This window comes from Thalassophryne amazonica, chromosome 13 (genome assembly GCF_902500255.1).
Source record: "Thalassophryne amazonica chromosome 13, fThaAma1.1, whole genome shotgun sequence".
Taxonomy (NCBI): Eukaryota; Metazoa; Chordata; class Actinopteri; order Batrachoidiformes; family Batrachoididae; genus Thalassophryne; species Thalassophryne amazonica.
Window position 1 is genome coordinate 62,458,895 of NC_047115.1, and position 19,864 is coordinate 62,478,758.

At 39.3% G+C, this 19,864-nt stretch overlaps 1 protein-coding gene across 3 annotated transcripts in view; it reads left to right on the top strand.

Moving 5' to 3' along the window:
* sertad2b (SERTA domain containing 2b) overlaps positions 1-19,545 on the top strand; it is a 135,226-nt gene extending 115,681 nt beyond the window's left edge. For all 3 annotated transcript variants that reach the window (XM_034184665.1, XM_034184664.1, XM_034184663.1), the window contains one exon: positions 15,775-19,545. In XM_034184665.1, the coding sequence (XP_034040556.1) occupies positions 15,779-17,050 (1,272 nt within the window). In that variant the 5' untranslated portion in view covers positions 15,775-15,778 and the 3' untranslated portion in view covers positions 17,051-19,545. The remainder of the gene's footprint in view (positions 1-15,774) is intronic.
* The last annotated feature ends 319 nt before the right edge of the window (positions 19,546-19,864 follow it).

Here is a 19,864-nt window from a genome sequence, read left to right on the forward strand (position 1 = left end):
GTGTGGCTTTGATCACGCAGAAACCGGGAGAGCTGACATTTTCCGTTTTGTGTGCTTATTAGGGATGTGGAGATTAATCGATACGAATCGGTATCTAGATACAAACGTGCGCGATGCGAGTACATCGATTCATTTGATGGGTTGAATCGTGGATGGATCACTCGCTGCCTGATTGCATCGATTTTTTTTTATTTTTTTTTCCGATGGACCTTGAATGCATCATGGACGGAAGCTTGAAAGTACATTTCTAACAAATGCACAGACCTGCGACAGCAGCGGCAAACACTCAGAGGAAATTTTTGATGCACCTAAAACATTTAAAATCAGCCGTTTGGAAATACTTTGGCTTTTTTTTAAATATGGGAAGCATGACAAGGCGCAGGTAAGGAATGCCACGCTGCTAAACCTTACACAGGCAGAGAGAGCGAGCGAGTTAGTAGGAAGTAGCAAAATACAGGGCGGGGGAATAGTTTAGCTCAGAATGGCAATGTGCAATGTGTTGCAGAGGTGGAAAGAAGTGGATCTTCCACTGCTTTCAAAATTGTCCAGGAGCTACAGTAGTGTTCATAATAATAGTAGTGCTATGTGACTAAAAAGATTAATCCAGGTTTTGAGTATATTTCTTATTGTTACATGGGAAACAAGGTACCAGTAGATTCAGTAGATTTTCACAAATCCAACAAGACCAAGCATTCATGATATGCACACTCTTAAGGCTATGAAATTGGGCTATTAGTAAAAAAAAAAAAGTAGAAAGGGGTGTTCACAATAATAGTAGCATCTGCTGTTGATGCTACAAACTCAAAACTGTCATGTTCAAACTGCTTTTTTAGCAATCCTGTGAATCACTAAACTAGTATTTAGTTGTATAACCACAGTTTTTCATGATTTCTTCACATCTGCGAGGCATTAATTTTGTTGGTTTGGAACCAAGATTTTGCTTGTTTACTAGTGTGCTTGGGGTCATTGTCTTGTTGAAACACCCATTTCAAGGGCATGTCCTCTTCAGCATAAGGCAACATGACCTCTTCAAGTATTTTGACATATCCAAACTGATCCATGATACCTGTTATGCGATATATAGGCCCAACACCATAGTAAGAGAAACATGCCCATATCATGATGCTTGCACCACCATGCTTCACTGTCTTCACTGTGAACTGTGGCTTGAATTCAGAGTTTGGGGATCATCTCACAAACTGTCTGCGGCCCTTGGACCCAAAAAGAACTATTTTACTCTCATCAGTCCACAAAACATTCCTCCATTTCTCTTTAGGCCAGTTGATGTGTTCTTTGGCAAATTGTAACCTCTTCTGCACGTCTTTTATTTAACAGAGGGTCTTTGCGGGGGATTCTTGCAAATAAATTAGCTTCACACAGGTGTCTTCTAACTGTCACAGCACTTACTGGTAACTCCAGACTGTCTTTGATCATCCTGGAGCTGATCAATGGATGAGCCTTTGTCATTCTGGTTATTCTTCTATCCATTTTGATGGTTGGTTTTCTGTTTTCTTCCACGCATCTCTGTTTTTTTTTTTATCCATTTTAAAGCATTGGAGATCATTGTAGATGAACAGCCTATAATTTTTTGCACCTGCGTATAAGTTTTCCCCTCTCCAATCAACTTTTTAATCAAACTACGCTGTTCTTCTGAACAATGTCTTGAACGTCCCATTTTCCTCAGGCTTTCAAAGAGAAAAGCATGTTCAACAGGTGCTGGCTTCATCCTTAAATAGGGGACACCTGATTCACACCTGTTTGTTCCACAAAATTGATGAACTCACTGACTGAATGCCACACTACTATTATTGTGAACACCCCCTTTTCTACTTTTTCTTATTAATAGCCCAGTTTCATAGTTTTAAGAGTGTGCATATCATGAATGCTTGGTCTTGTTGGATTTGTGAGAATCTACTGAATCTACTGGTACCTTGTTTCCCATGTAACAATAAGAAATATACTCAAAACCTGGATTAATCTTTTTAGTCACATAGCACTACTATTACTACTACTATTCTGAACACTACTGTACTTGTCCATCCCTGCAACAAGTGTTCCTTCTGAACGAGTGTGCAGTCTGCTTCTTCCTGAACATGTGGACCAACTAATATTCCTGAAAAAAAAAAAAACTGAAAAAAAGCCACATGAAATATATCACCAAAGTGGGTGTTAGTAGTGCAAATGGCATTTATAAAGTATACATTTTATTTATTCTTTTGTTTGTCTTATGGACATTGAATATGACTCAGTGAGAGTCAGACACACGGTGAGACTGGTCCGTTTACAGCAGCTATGACTGCCAAATAATAGTTTAGATCTTTCTTTGCACAAGCAATTGTAAAAGACTTAATTGTGAAAGGTTATTATTATTTGTATTATTCATAATATTAAAAATCTTAATGCTTTCTGCTTCTCACTATTTTATTAGCCTACCTGAATCCAATGAAAGACTCGTTAGCAGACTTTTAATGAGCCTTTCATTGGATTCAGGTGTGTTGGAGCAGGGAGACAACTAAGAGTGTCAGGAGAGTGGCTCTCGAGGACCGAACTTGGCCACCCCTGCCATAGTACCATACTGAATTGCAGCTTCTTATTTTCTTTTTAAATTTTTGGTATAATTTCTTTGCATCATGTTGAATTGCATCATATTGCACCAAATCGCATCGTATCGCGTTGTGAGGAATTGAATCGCCATCAAATACATATCAAATCGCATCGACTCGGGAACAGGGCTGAATTGTATCGCATTGTATTATCGTGTATCATCATGTATCGCAAGAAGTATCGTATCGAATCATTGTCAGTGATGAGATTCACATCCCTAGTGCTTATGTATTTTGGGACAAGGATGAACACTGTGAAAATGGTAAGTTGATAGTACTAATACTTTTGGGTAAATTAGCGATATTAGCAAACAGCAGTGAACAATGAGCATTGTGCTGCTAACACCATGGGAGTTTATGGGTTTGGGGTTTTAATTGTTGTTATTGTGGTTCGTGTTAGTGTTATTGATGTATTGTGATTTGTGCTTCAATTGGTTTAGTCAGTTTAGTTAACTGTCATGTTCCCATTACCATGAGTGAACACTGCACTGTGTTTGATGTCTTCCGTCACCGTCTCTTTGTGCGTGTGTAGAAGAACCTGCTTGCGGCAGAATACAGAAAAGGAAAAAAAGCTGTGCGTAAGTATAACTTGGATCACTGACAAACTGGGGAGAGCTGACATTTGCCGTTTTGTATACTTATGTATTTTAAGTCAAGGATGAACACCGCCAAAATGGAACATTGGTAGGACTAATATTTTTGGAGAAACTAAGGATATTAGCTAACAACACTGAACAGTGGACGTTGCTAACTACATTCTGGACTCACACGCAATTCCAGCAGGGGGGCAGTAAATCATCTTTATATTAAAGTGTGTGTGCGTGCATGCGTGATTTATTTAGTAAATTCAATATAAGTACATAATTGTAAATATGTTAAAAATATGTGGATGACGCAAAAAACTGAAAACATTTATTTCCATTGTGGTCCATTTCAAACTCAAATGACAGAATAAAAGTAATCATAATAATACTGATAATAGTAATAATGATAATAATAATAGTGTGTATATTATAAGAACCTAAACAATTTAGAAATGGCAGCATGGTAGATTAGTGGTTAGCATTGTTGCCTCATAGCAAGAAGGTCATGGGATCGATTCCCACCTGTGGCCTTTCTGTGTGTAATTTGCATGTTCTCCCCGTGTTTGTGTGGGTTTTCTGTGGGTGCTCCGGTTTCCTCCCACATTAAAAGACATGGAGGTTAGGTGAATTGGAAACTTTATGATTGTCCAGGTCTCCCTTGTAAAATAGATCTCCATCTCAATGGGACTAACCTGGTTAAATTTAAAATAACTGCATAAAGACAGTAAATTAACATTTAAAAAAATTACATAATTAACATGAAATAAAAGGGTTGAGTTTTTCTTCTAAAAATTGTTGAGGTCTAAGGTTCTAAAAACACATTCTGGACTCACATGTCCTTCCAACTCATTGTACAAACTGCTTAATTTATTACCACCCTTGAAAAATGCCAGCTGCCTATTTTTTAAACATTACCCCATCTAGAGCCTGTGGATCCCCATGGGCAACACGCTAGTACCTACTTAATTGGCATATTACAATGTCTGCCTTGGTGCACCAGGCAGACAAAGTCTTCTTGATATCTTGGATTAACTTTTTCTATCCTCAGCATGAAAATTGGACACCATGTTGTGCACCTCCACTGAGCCACTCTGAGCTAAGCAGGACAGAACACTTTCCCCGGCTATAGTCAATGTATACCTTTCGCAACTTCATACTTCTCTAATGTCTAAATACCAAGTCTCTTATCTCCAGGTCCAAATCTTCTGTCTTCAAATTTCCTGTTAATCTATTATCTAATGCCTCAGAAGTTGAGATACTCTCTTAAAAATTCACAATGGCTCTGGGGTTAAGTTCTTTGTTTGACATGCAAAAGGATGATCAAGTGGAAAATAATAATTACTTCACATCATATTATTGTCGCAGCTGACAAATTGATTCGAAAGTTTAATTTAAAATTTTTGTTCCAATTCATTAGGATAGTGTTTTTTTGTTTTGTTTTTTTTTTTTGCTGTGAAAACCAGAAACATGTTTAACAAACCTTTTAACCATTATAATGTAAAATGCAGATATAAATTGTACATTTCAAAAACGTGTACAAACGTAGCAGACGACAAAGTTATATACAGCTATTTAACTCAACAAAAATATAAACGCAACACTTTTGGTTTTGCTCCCATTTTGTATGAGATGAACTCAAAGATCTAAAACTTTTTCCACATACCCAATATCGCCATTTCCCTCAAATATTGTTCACAAACCAGTCTAAATCTGTGATAGTGAGCACTTCTCCTTTGCTGAGATAATCCATCCCACCTCACAGGTGTGCCATACCAAGATGCTGATTAGACACCATGATTACTGCACAGGTGTGCCTTAGACTGCCCACAATAAAAGGCCACTCTGAAAGGTGCAGTTTTATCACACAGCACAATGCCACAGATGTCGCAAGATTTGAGGGAGCGTGCAATTGGCATGCTGACAGCAGGAATGTCAACCAGAGCTGTTGCTCGTGTATTGAATGTTCATTTCTCTACCATAAGCCGTCTCCAAAGGCGTTTCAGAGAATTTGGCAGTACATCCAACCAGCCTCACAACCGCAGACCACGTGTAACCACACCAGCCCAGGACCTCCACATCCAGCATGTTCACCTCCAAAATCGTCTGAGACCAGCCACTCGGACAGCTGCTGAAACAATCGGTTTGCATAACCAAAGAATTTCTGCACAAACTGTCAGAAACCGTCTCAGGGAAGCTCATCTGCATGCTCGTCGTCCTCATCGGGGTCTCGACCTGACTCCAGTTCGTCGTCGTAACCGACTTTAGTGGGCAAATGCTCACATTCGCTGGCGTTTGGCACGTTGGAGAGGTGTTCTCTTCACGGATGATGCGAAGGAGATGTGTTGCACTGCATGAGGCAAATGGTGGTCACACCAGATACTGACTGGTATCCCCCCCCCAATAAAACAAAACTGCACCTTTCAGAGTGGCCTTTTATTGTGGGCAGTCTAAGGCACACCTGTGCACTAATCATGGTGTCTAATCAGCATCTTGGTATGGCACACCTGTGAGGTGGGATGGATTATCTCAGCAAAGGAGAAGTGCTCACTATCACAGATTTCGACTGGTTTGTGAACAATATTTGAGGGAAATGGTGATATTGTGTATGTGGAAAAAGTTTTAGATCTTTGAGTTCATCTCATACAAAATGGGAGCAAAACCAAAAGTGTTGCATTTATATTTTTGTTGAGTATAAATTAAAATGCAGGAAATGCTCAGGTGTTTTTTTTTTTGTTTGTTTTTTGTACAACTATTTACAAAACAATAAGATGTCACACAAATTATTTGTACAACTCAAAAAACAATTCCTGTCCAACACAAGACAGAGGGGACACAGTCCTGACCCACAGGAGGAGTGTTGTCCACCTGGAGGCAGTGGTGGCACTTTAGACTTTTGTCTTTGGTGACTTTTTGGCTAGATCTCCTCAGCAACAAACCCACGTGGGTTGCTGTTATGGCTACTAATGTTCTTTTATCCCTCGTAATTTCCCCTGCCAGAGAGTAGAAAAAGAGGAAGACAAACTCCCGTTTATGTGTGTCCTGCAGGAAACGCTGCTCCACAACCAAATATGTGGGTTGGTCATCATTTTTGATTGGTTTAGGTTGTGCATTTGCCACCAATGATAAAGGGAAAGTCGTGTTTTTGTTTCCCTTGTAATTGCTCGGGCCAGAGAGCACAAAAAAAGAACGACAAACCCCCATTCGCGCATGTGCTGCACAGCACACTCCTCCACACATTACCATAATATTCAGGAAAAAGCAAGAAGAAAATTATTAATCATGATTCAAGTTTTACAATTATTTTTAACTACTTTGTGTTGTCACTTGGTGTGGACAGTTTGGCTATGAGGAACTATGAGCTTCGCACAGCACCGCTGAAGCTCATATAAAAGCACAATCAAGTTAAAATACTACCCGACAAGTAGTACCACTGTAATGCCAAGATTACGCAACGTTAATATACGTATGGTGTTATTTCATGCAGTGTTTGGTTGTATCAAACGCCAGAAAATTAGTAAATTAGATAGCAGCTAATGCTACATACACAGCTTACCCGTTTGTCTCACGAGCATCCGCAGTGGCTTCTTCAACAGAGCGTTATAGTCCAACCATCTTTACCTCTGGGTAAAGATCCAGTGGTGTGGGTTTTTTCTCCATAAAATAAAAAGAACAGACATAGGGACGTTTGGGTGGATTTTTCAAATACAGCGCCTTTAGCCAGCACCAGAGATCCTCATCTTTCAATGGGAACAAGTTAAATGCTCGTCACTCAGATCTCTACTTTCCATCTTCAAAATATCGTTCTGAAAGCAATAGTTTCCTCTTCTTCCAGTTGTTGTGGCACTCACAAACTGAACAATTAATGCTGCTCATGTTTAGACATTTCTAGTGTATTGTGTTCCCACGTAACTAATCATTAGACGCAGTGGCAAACCGGAAGTTGTTTGACAAAATGGAGCCGCCCACCCTGACTTCCTGAATAAGGTGAATAAAATGTGTGTGTGTCTCTCTCTCTCTCTCTCTCTCTCTCTCTCTCTCTCTCTCTCTCTCTTCTGATGGTACTTTGTGAGACAGTTTACATTGATAAATTACATCGCAGTGGCCTTGAGTCTGCCGCTGTAAGTGTCAGTAGTCCTCCTCTGCTGTGTTTCAGCTGTGTGAGATTTTGTTGTTGTTGTTGTACCCCCCCGTGCATTCATAACTGTAACTGACCCAAAGCGTGTAGGATGATTCTGGGCCTGTGAACTTTCACAGCCAGTGTAGGGGGATTGTTTTTAGATAAAGAATGGTGACATAATGAAAATGATGGGAAATAGGTAAAAGAAAGCAGTATTGGTAAAGAAGTGAAGGAAGAGGAGGAGGATAATGAAGTGGAATGTCAGGGGTGGGGCACCTCTGGTATGTCTGAGTGTTAAACACCCTGCCATGAGTCAGTGAGCCAGACATGCGCAGCTGCTTCAGCCCTCAGTCACACACTTATGAACTGCTTTGAAACTCTCTCTTTGACTCATGTCTCTGATAACTCTGATTTGTCACTGTTCTAGAAACTACAGTAACGACAGAAACCGATGCAGTAGGGCAATTCTACGGCAACGGAATTACAATCTGAGCTAATCTATCATGATTAGATGCCATATGTCCAGATTTTGCTGCTGTTGTAATTCCGTTACCATAGAATTGCCCAGTAGATGGTTCGTATTCAGCAATAGCCAAATGTTTGAATAGTTTTCAGTTGTCAGACCTGCACCATGAGAATTGATTGAGGGATTTTATTGTGTATTTTAATGCATCTGGTCATACTCCGGTATGTCCATTGACATGAACGCTCCACCATCTCACAAAGATCAAGCTGCGCTTTTCAGATCAGTCATCTTTGAGGATCTTTGGTTAAATTGGTAAAGAAGGCACTGATGCTGCATACAAGGTAGAAACTATATATATATATATATATATATATATATATATATATATATATATATATATATATATATATATATATATATATCACACAAATGCATATCTTTCAAAATTGTTAGATACTGAAATTAAATGTAAATTCTGTAATGATGAATCTGAAAATTTAATACACTTATTCTATCATTGCATTCAATCCATTACATATGGACTAAATTAGAACAATATATGTTGTGTAAAATCAGACACCCTACTGCCATTGATTGTAAATCTGTTATTACATATGTTGTTAATCAAGAGAGAGGCACTAAATACATTATCAGCCTTTTAATATTGTTTGGTAAATTTCATATTCATAAATGCAGAGCATTGAAAGTGGCCCCCAATTTACACAGACTTCTGTCTGAATTTGAACAATATATAAGCAATATTAAGGAAACAGGAAGCAGAAAGTTTGACCACATTATACCCATTTTTGGCATCTCTTCACTGGCTTCCTGTCCCTGTGAGATCAGATTTTAAGGTTCTGCTGCTAGCCTATAAAATTGTTCATGGACTGGCACCTCCCTACTTAGCTGATGTAATTAAACCCTAGGTACCAGCCCTGGCTTTGTGTTCTCAGGGTGCAGGACTACTTTGTGTCCCTAGGGTGAATAAAATGTCTGCGGGTCACAGAGCTTTCTCTTATCATGCACCTGTTTTGTGGAATGATCTCCCTGCGTCAGTAAAGCAGTCACATTCTGTAGAGACATTCATGTCCAGACTTAAGACACACTTATTTTCCCTTTCGTATGGCTTGCATACTGGCATAGTATGTTACTATGCTTTCTGCTCTTTTAAATTAATTTTATTAGTAAATGGAGCGGGTCATGGCCTCAGCTTTATCTGAAGTCTGGGTATTTTAGTGAAGCTTAGGGCTAGTGGCCAGCGATCACCTTAGTATTTCTTCTGTTTATGTTGTTGCATAATGCTGACAAATTATTCTGTATTTGTTGCCTGATTCTGTTTTTTTCTCTCTCTCTCTCTCTCTCTCTCTCTCTCTCTCTCTCTCTCTCTCTCTCTCTCTCTCTCTACAGCATGGACTCCCAAAATTTCCTGTATATATTGTCAATTGTGTCAGTAACATGACCCAAGCAGATGGTCACCCCTTTAAGTCTGGTCTGCTTGAGGTTTCTTCCTCAAATCATCAGAGGGAGTATTTCCTTACCACTGCTGCCTGTGTGTTTTCTCTAGGGGTTGGTAAAGTTAGCCCTTACTTGTGTGAAGCGCATTGAGGCAACTTTGTTGTGATTTCGTGCTATATAAATGAAATAAATTAAATTAAATTAGAAACTGATCATAGTACGAAGTGTTTCCCACAGAGTGGTAGTAGGCGACTGAGCGGTATGCTGGATGGGGTTATGTTGGGAACGCCAGGGGTTACATGGTGTGCCAATGCATTGTTGAATAGTCAAGCACACATATAAATATTGTTCGTTCATTCATTTTCTATACCCGCTTATTCCAATTAAGGGTCGTGGGGAGCTGGAGCCTATCCTAGCAGTCATAGGGCGTGAGGCAGGGGCCACCTTGGACATGACGCCAGCCTATTGCAGGGCAGCATATAGACAGACAAATTGACACTCTCACCTACAGTCAATTTAAAGTTTCCAGTTTACCTGACCTGAATGTCTTTGGAAGTGGGAGGGAGTTGGAGCATCCAGAAATAACCCACACAAACACACTGAGAACATGCAAACTCCACACAGAAATGACCAGGCGAAACAATCCCAGGACCTTCTTGCTGTGAGGCAACATCACTAACCACTAAGCCACGGTGCTGCCCATATAAATACTATGTTAGATTAAAAAAAAAAGGTCAGTTCAACTTGTTTAACTCCAGTTTGAAGTTTTGGAATTAAGTATTTTATTTTATGTGATATTTTACATCAAGTGATATTTCTGGACAGATTGAATGTGAAATATTTCATTACGATGCAAACTAAAAACATAGGAGACTAATTAAGGGCTATAAACCACCCAGAAAGGATGCAAGAAAATCTGAGGGAGAAATGAAACATCAGTGTACTTTATTTCTTCAGTATTGACTGAGCGAATCTGAAACCCATTCACTTGTTTACATTTAAGAACTACTGTAGAATTGTGAAAAATGTACAGTATGTCTTCAATACTTAACACACTGACAAGAAGTGAACAGAGTCCACCATAAAGAAAAATCAAACAAAGCGTGTCAAGAATTTGCAGTCTGAAGATGCTGAACATTCATAATTGATAATTAAATTGCATAACTTAAAAGCCACACATTACCTTAGAATTTTGATGTCAGCTCGTTTCTTCTTTGTCTGTGAGGTGCTGTAAGCAGAACTTTCCCCCCCAAAAAAGATTCTTCAAAAAGTGGATTTACACACAGGTATTTAACTCCAAATTTCCATTGATAAACACACTAAAGAAAAATCATATCAAATCAATTTTATTTATATAGCGCCAAATCACAACAAACAGTTGCCCCAAGGCGCTTTATATTGTAAGGCAAGGCCATACAATAATTACGGAAAAACCCCAACGGTCAAATCACAGATCAGTTTTTGGTTTTCTGTTTTGTATTATGAAAACAGAAAATGAGCTGTCTTTTTTTTTTTTTTTTTTTTTTTTTGGCTGGACAGCATATTGTTATAATAATATTCACAGTTGAAGTCATGGGCGAGTTGAACTAAAGCATTTGGCGAGTTTGGGTTGCTTGTGAATGGACCCGTGGATCACTGCCTTATATCACTACATTCTCAGGTATCGTACATGCGTTTCTAATGATTTACTTGAAGAGTTGTGTCTCCACAATTGATAGATTCAGTACATATGGATAAACTGACTCTACTTGAGTTTATTTGAATGCAGAAATTTGTTCAATCAGAGTTGACTTAGTTCTAACTGTGCGTGAACTCCCTGAACTTGATCCAGCCGTCTTCTCTGCTCCAAGTGTGATTCAATATCGTGCTTGTAAATTATTATGTTGCAAAAACAAGTGCACACACAGAGAGCAAGAGCAGGAGGAGGGGGAGACTATCTGTGGTTTAAAAAAAATTGGAAGTTGGAAGTTCAATGTGTGGCTGTTAATGTTGATATTGTGGCGGGTTGCCACAAATAAGTAAATGTATGAGAAACACTAGTGCATGAAATCATGTTCATCTTCTCAAGCGATTTACTGGTTAAGCAGAGCACATACCTCAGTTATGAAACACTGGGCACACACAGATTTAAAGAAGGGTATCATTAGAATTTTATCTATCAGTTCAGTGCTCCTTATCAATACAGATACCACTGATATTCTTAGGCATACTAGTGTTCATAATTTCACAGCAGAATTAACCCACTTTTAAGAAGTGAAACATTAAATTGTTTTTTATTCAAAATAAAGCGGTCCCAGTCTTGTTGACGTGCTGGCACAGATATTGATGGGGTATAATGGTCAAAATGTAACAAAATTATAGTACTGTCGCTACCAGTGAATAACACACCTACAATTGTGAACCAAACACTTTCTGATTACATCATGGCAACTGATACACCTCAGAACATGACAATATTTTTAAATTTATTAAAGCAAAAATTAAAAACTCCTTGAAATGGTGTTTCATTCAAATTGATATTTTGATATACTTATGGAAAAAAGTTGAAGTGGTAGGAAGTGTTTGCAATAATTTAATTGAGCACTATTTACCTACATTCTGTGATTATATTGGGTGTTTAAAGGCCCATGGACGGATACTGAAATCTGCCTCTGAGTACAACTCATCATGAATAAATATAAATCTCCACCTAATACACAATACTGTATTATGGAGCAGCAGAGTTCAAGTCTGACTGAGGTCAAGAGTTGCCTGCAGGCTACACTCCAGTATCCTTTAGCACTGAAAACAGGATAGATGTCCCTCAGCTGTGGTGCTTTTTTTTTTTTTTTAAATAGCAGTTTATATTTCAGTTTACAAGTTGTGAAATTTTGACGGTGCACTTGTGCATTTTTGCATCCTCCCCTTTCGAATCTGTGGCTAATCACATTCCCATGTGGCTACTTGAAATTGCCACAATTAGCCACAGTTGTTAACAGTTTTTGAACTGTAGAGAGAACCCTGAATGTGTTTGCTTCACAACTCAGTTTCTCTGCAATGTTCTTTATCTTTCAGTTGCCGGTGTCTTTATAACTGCCAAGTGTTTATACACTTTGTTGAGCTACACCATGCAGCTGCACAATTAAATGCATCATAGCAATAATCTCGATGTCAGCCTGTGTAATTATATAATCACGAAAGAGTGTGATATATAAATAAATGACTGCATAAATGAATTAATTGTGACACACGACTGTGTGCCTCATTGTGGTCTGCATGCGCTCCACCTCTAAAATACAAATATTTTCCCCTTCCGTAGCATGAGAATGAAGATAAACATAGTATAGAGTTTGTTGCCTTTTCTGCCTTTTTTAACATGTGAAGGACAAAGGATTGTGGTTCCATTTTTTTTTTTCCTGTTTGTTGCCCTGCGTATGAGTCAAATCTACTTTTTGTATAGCATAAGGTTTCCCCGACACCAGTTGATTACGGTGACCTTGGTATCAATTTCAAGGTCACAGCAAGATATTCAAGATATTGTCATTGGCACCATTGTTAGCGTGGTAGCTCTAGAACCAGTTGAACAATTTCATTCATATTTAGCAGAAGCATGTACTTAGGTGATCCCCCGGGGGGATATGTCATCGCCTGATGACACTTGTTTATTATTGTCATTGAAACAAATTTTGTGAGGAGCGCTTTTTATCCCCCACTGGCTGAAGGCCCAAAGGGGGATTCTGTTGTGGTGATTTCCACCTGTTTGTCTGTTTGTCCGTCCCAAAAAGGGTATAAGCATTCTGAAATCAACTCCTCACATTTTTAGGAGGAATTTCGGGAAACTTGGTACAAGTCCTTGTTATTGGTTGATAATATGCATAATATCATGTCATTCAAGTTGGGCCTATTTTAGCAGAGTTATGGCCCTTGATTAACAAATCTAGACTCCATCAGTTTCATGAGTGGGTGCCTGCCTTCTGAAATCAACCATCACATACCTTGAAATGTTATCAGAATAGCAAGCACTTGTGCCAAAGCAGCATTTGCCAGCAGGGATACTGTAATCTCAGAGCACTCTTGTTATTTTTAAGAAAATATTGAGATGATGTGCAGATGTGATGCATTTCTCAGCACCCTTTCTTTGGTTTTCTGCAAGCGGGTGGGGGTTCCGCTGTGTGGACACGGGGCCTAAGAAAAATCTTAACGTGTCCCAGGCATGTGGGTGAACAGGCTTTCCTATCCCTTAAAACAAACAGTAACACACTACCTAATTGACTTCCACCATTTCTGAGGTAATTGCAAAGTCTCAGTAAAAAAACAACAACAACAACAAAATTAATAAAACTAAAAATTGGTGGAGTTCCAGTGCCTTGCCCATGGGCACACCAGCAGTATTTTTAGAAAAGGGAGGAGAGAGTCTTGCTCATTCCCCTCCCTCCTTTTCTGAAACCCATCTTATTCTCTTCCCTACTCCTTTACATCATTTTATTTCTCCTCCTCCTTTTCTGATCTCCCCCCCCCTCCATTCCAGTAGCCGTCAGCCCCATCCCATTCTTTGTCATTTCTCTGGGTGAATTCCCAGCTGACTCTGTTTGTCATGGCAACCAGCGAGTCGTGATGACTCGGCCTGCAGCTCACACTTCCTGTGTGTGTGCAAGTTTGTGTAAGTGCAGGCACATGCGCAGTGTATGTGTAGACGACTGGCTGTGTGATGCTGTCAGCCTGGATTAGACTCAGACACGCTGCAGGGAAGCCTGTTTTCCCTCTTTCTGACTTGCTTTCTGCACAACACCATCGCTGACGGTAACAGTCAGATTAGTGGGCAGAGAGCTGTCAGAATATATGGAATGTACCGTGACACTGTCGCCGTGTCGCTTTCCTGTCAGTTTCTCTCTCCAGGTTCTGACTGTGCCTCTCGCTCCCCACCCTACCCCGTCCCCACACTAAGTAACTCAGTGTACGAGTCTAACATGGCAGGAGGAGGGTGGAGGGGCTGGGCCTTAAATCTGGCCTCTGATCCCGTGGTACAGCATGGAACACAGCTATTACATAACTAGCAGTGTGTAGTGACGCTGCTGTTGCAGCTGCTTTTCATTTCACTGTGTTTTTTAACAAATTCTGGGTTGGTGGGTTTTTTTGCATGCTGTATTTTAGTAAGTTCTTGAATCACCACATTCAAGCTTCTACCCCTCATTCTGCAAACTACCCAAGGCGAAAGTGTTACATGTTGTATTTATTTTTTGGTGACATGAACTCAGTGTTTTGAAGAGTTTTGTTAGCGCTTCTGGTTGAGACTGAAATAATTCACTTGATGAAGGTGTTCACTGACAATGTCTTTTTTTTTTTTTTTTTTTTGCTGTTCTCATTAGGGATCACCTTAATGATATCAGATGTCATCAATACATTTTTTTTTTTTTGGTTAGATAATTTTTTTTTGGAAACTTGTAAAATAGTGGTTTTCTTGTTGTTTTGATAAAAATGTTTTGAACCATTGCTCCTCCAGAATAGATTTGCTTCTTGTTTTCCCATACGTTTTATGCCAGGTGTCCTTTGTGGTTGTCAGGTAGGGCTGCGAGATTCAATAAAAAAGTAGCACTGTGGAAAATACTGTGATTGCTGCATGTCAGACACACGGCCATTTACTTAGTTATCCAAACTTAATGAGCAAAAGCGTTGGGACATGTATTTTAACTTATTTATTTAACAGTTAAAGTACAAAAACATATTGGTTGCATTGCTACATCATATGTAAAGTTGTAATCCTGGACTGTTGATTGGAGTTGTTTTTTGAATTGTCTTTGGTAAAATTAAAACACTTTGGGTATCTTTGTTACATATGTAACATAAATCTCATTATATGATGTCTCATTGAATGGTACATTCCCTCTTTCATCTCAGTATTCTTACCATTGCACTCATAAACATTTGTTATTTGTATATTATATTCACAGAATGTATATCTGAATAGTGCAAAGTTAAACTATTACAAATGGCACACCCTGCTTTTTTCATATATATGTAAATATATTTAAACACTTAATGTATGTGTTTTATTTTTTATTATTTCTCAGATAAACTTAAAAATATTGTAGGATAATGAGATGCATCAGTTCATGTAGTGAGATGCTGTTAGCAACTGTACGCGTACTAATGATGAGGAGCCACGTGTGTCTCTGGGACTTGTCTTCAATGTCAGCAGACCCCTGTATAAATCCACCCCTGCTTCTTGCTTTTTATTCAGTTTAAACGTTAGCATGCTTCATTCGCAGTTCAAACACAGCTTTTTTTTTTCCTCAGTATTTTATGAAACTGTGTGTATGGTTTAGTATACATGGGAATAATAAATTTACAGTTGTATGCATTTAACAAATAAACAGGTACAGTGAGTTCACAAGTACTGCATATTATATAATATTGCAAATTTATCCAAATATATGTTGTGGAAAGTATATATATATATATATATATATATATATATATATATATATATATATATATAATCCTACTTTTTGTGTAACACCTGATGATTAATATCTTGGCTGTCTTTTCTGTGTCTTTGTTTTTGTCTTATAGATATATGTTCAGTAAAGGTGCGAAGCGGAAGTTGGACGAGGATGAAGAGGGGCTGGAAGGCAAAACGATGGAGGCGTCGGTGGCAGGAGGGGGAATAGGTCTTGGTCCAGAAGGCTTGTCCAAGGTATCATACACCCTGCAGCGACAGACCATCTTTAACATCTCCTTGATGAAGCTGTATAGCCAGAGGCCGCTTGGTGAGCCCAGCCTGGAGCGCCGCGTCCTTATTAATAACATGCTACGACGCATCCAAGATGAACTCAAGCAGGAAGGCTCCTTGCGACCATTGCTCCTGCTGCCCTCGCCACCACCTGACGACCCCATGGACGAGGGCTTCCATGAGGCACCGCCTTCTTTTGGGGTTTTGTCAGCTGCAGCAACGGTCCAGGTATCTCAGCCTTCTGCGCTATTGATGCCAGTAATCGCCTCGACGCCTTCACCCCATCCATTGGTGCCTCCCACCTGTCAGGCATCTCATACCGCCTCCTCTACCCGTTTGGAAACCTGCCCTTCTCCTCTAGACACTTGTCTCACTCCAGCCTCTTTACTGGAGGAGGATGGCGATGATTCAGCTTTTTGCACTGCAGCCCCACCCACGCCGCCTCTGTCACCCCCACCATCTCCGTCAGCCCTTCTTAGTGAGGCGTCAACCAGGATCCCTGTGCCTGCCTTGTCCAATGACAGCTACTCCACCAGTCTGAGTGACATGGAGTTGGGTTCTCCTACAGCCATAACAAGGACACCAGTGGCTAATACAATGACCGTGACTACCTCCCCAGCTCCCTCGCTACTCACCCAGCCCTCCCATTTGGCAGCCCTTTCCCCAATACCCATAGGTCCATCCAGAGACTTCAGGACCATGGGTGCTAAACCAGAGGCAGCTGCTGTCTTGTTAGTGGAAAGTCGTAGTGCTGAACTTCGGCCCGCAGACACTCTAAACACACCGCCCCCTGGTGTTATAGTAGACATTTCCTCCTCTCCACCCTCCTCATCCTCGCCCTCGGGGTTTCTCTCAGACTTGGCACTCGACGATGTCCTGTTTGCTGACATTGACACATCTATGTATGACTTTGATCCATGTACAACAGGGGGGGCTGTGGGCGTGACGGCGGGTAGTGGCCTCAGCAAACTGCCGCCAGTGGTAACAGCAGATGACCTGCTCAAATCACTGGCATCGCCGTACAGTGGCCCCGCCCCCCAGGTATCAGCCAGTCAACCTTTTAAAATTGATCTGACAGAACTGGACCACATCATGGAGGTTTTGGTGGGTTCATGACTCCTGGACGGCACCATGTCAGAAACACAAAGGCATTTTAAACCAGAAAACAGACTGGAAAGAAGATATCAGAGCTATTTTAAAATCCAGGATAACCTGGCTGTTGTTTTTATGTTTGTTTTTTGTTTTTGAAATTCTTCAAAGGTCGGTAATTGTAAGCATCAATGGTGATGTCATTTAGTACTACTATGACAACTACTACTACTACACAACACTGTGCATGCACTGTGCTCGCCTTTCCAGCTATGGAAATGAAGTCACCGAGAAACAAGACACAAGTAAAGTTTCTATTTCTGTGCTTGTGATCTAATTTAAAACATCCTACTTCTGATTTCAAATTCAAACTAAGCCTTAACCCCGAAGATACTGTAAAAAAAAAAAAAAAGATTTTATTTTTTGTAATTAGACAAAATATCCTCATTTTGGAGGATTTTTGAGGATATTTTTCTCACAGGTATGAAAATGCAGGTTAACAGACAGATTTAATGGCTTTTAGCAGATGAGTGCCTTTCAAAATGACCACTTTTTCCAATTCCAGTTTTTACAGTATTTATGTCTTTCTAGTTCTTTAAACTTTAACAGCCTAGAGAGGTCACTCCCTCTGTCTTTTTTATTTATTGTATTATATTAAAATTATTAAGGTAATTTCTCATTCTCGAATATGATTATTTAATCTTTATCTTATTACAGTTGGTGTGTATTTTTTCCCCAAGTAATACTTGATAAACTTTTGTTTATCAGTGCGCTGGCTATATAATTATGCTCCAGGAATAATAGCGCTACAAAGCATTGTATGATCGGTTCCTCACAGCTCAAGCCATGTGTTTTTGTCCATGTTTGTGAAATTTTTTTATTTGGGGGGGGGGGGGACTTCCTTTTTGTGTTGGCAGGCTCATAACTGCTGAAGGCTGTTTCACATGAGCTCGATCATGTGGGTTAGTTATCATGCTTCAGTTAACAGTAGAATTCAAACGAGCTAAACCCACAGGACAGCTACACGTTTACATAAAAGCATCAACCGCACCACGAAGTCACCCATCAGCTGGGTAAAGCTGACCTGAAAATATTAAACCTAGTTGACACCAACATGTCTTGTCGGGGGTTTTTAAAAGTATTTTAGATGTATAGATTTCAAGACAAATTGTCACAAATTGCAAAGAAAGTTGTCCTGAATTTTTTTTTTTTTTTTTTAATACTTTAGACTTTGGATCACAACTGCGCAGTTACATCACAGCTTGCAGTATTACATCCTGTATTTGCAAAGTATGTTTACCAGAGCGTTTCAAACTCTTGTACGCTGAATTTCGGGGTTCTGTCCTTTTGATTGTACACTTGACCCAAACCTTGTGGATGCTTTCAACTTTTGATAATATTTGCCTAAATCTGACTTATAAATATTTAAATGTAGATTTTTTGCAGAAGCACGAAACCCAAACAGGGTGTTAATTTTATACTGGTATTATTTCAACACTTCACTTAGCTGTACACGCCAATATATATACTTTTGTAACATGGGTATGTAAATTGACATAAATGTTGCAGTTTGTTTTTAGTAGCACAGCAATGATTGCTTTTGCATCTTCTGACATGCAACACAGCCCCAGCATCTTCATACAGGTGTCCAGAAACAAAATGTAGGGACAGGCGTCCGGTCAGACCTACACATCTTATTTCATGGCCTCATTCACTGCCCTCTAATGCACCATCTAACTGACAACAAGTGGTGGTGGTGGTATGCGCTTACTGTTTCTAATGTTTTACGTTGCTTAATTTTGTTTATTTAACAAACTTTTGCCACATCAGAACAACAGAGGTTATCTTATTTTTTTTTGTCACCCTGAACTGTTTGATTCATCCTAATAGCAGGCGTATTCTTTTGTGCTTCTCTTTTGATTATTACAGTAATTTGCTGTTACTTGGCATATAGGAATAAACTAACCCACTATCACCACCTTGTGGTGTACAAGGACATGTATTCTGCTGCAGTGAGTCTGCTTGCATGTGTATGTGTTAGCATTTGAGAATGCGCTACATTCAGCCTCCTCCGTGACAATACTGGAGCCTTAATGTCACAGTTGAGCCTTCACTTACGCACCTGTTGGAGCAAGCCGCACCTTTCAGTATTTCTTGGTAACAGGTTCCCAGTAACACAGTTGCAACTTAAATTTAAGTGTTCTAGTTGTGTTAACTTTATAATATCTAGTTAATTTTACATTTGATAATTTAATGTTATAAATCATTTTAACAACTTTAGCTATTTAACTGTGGTGCTACATCTGAGAAGGGATGAAAATGTACAAACGGGATTTGCTGGTGCATCTGGATGGCTTATTTATTATAGTTTAGCAGTTTTACAGTTCCTGTTAATGTAAAGAAATCTAAAGGCATAATCATCATTTTAAAAGAAAAACATATGGGTTTATGTTGAGGATATTCCAGTCAAGACGAAGGGAAGTTGAATCTAAGTGGATTACTGACTCTTTTTTTTTTTTTTTTAATTAAAGAAATGGATCCACATACCATCTCATGTTTTGCTGAGATTTGTGTTTTATGTTGGCCTTATAAATACTATATTTTGCACACAGTCCATTCTGAGTTAGACAAAATTAGATTTATTTTCATGCATTTGCAGAATATTGGCTCGCAGTGATGTTTAGTTTCCTCGGTTATAGAAAGGCAGGTATTACCAAAAAAAAAAAAAAAAAATTTCCCATCTTTCTGTGTTGAAATCACAGTAGCTGACTGTAAAGCTTACAGGACCACAAACAAGATAACATGGTTTAAAAGAGATTTTTATGGTGCTGAGATTTGGCT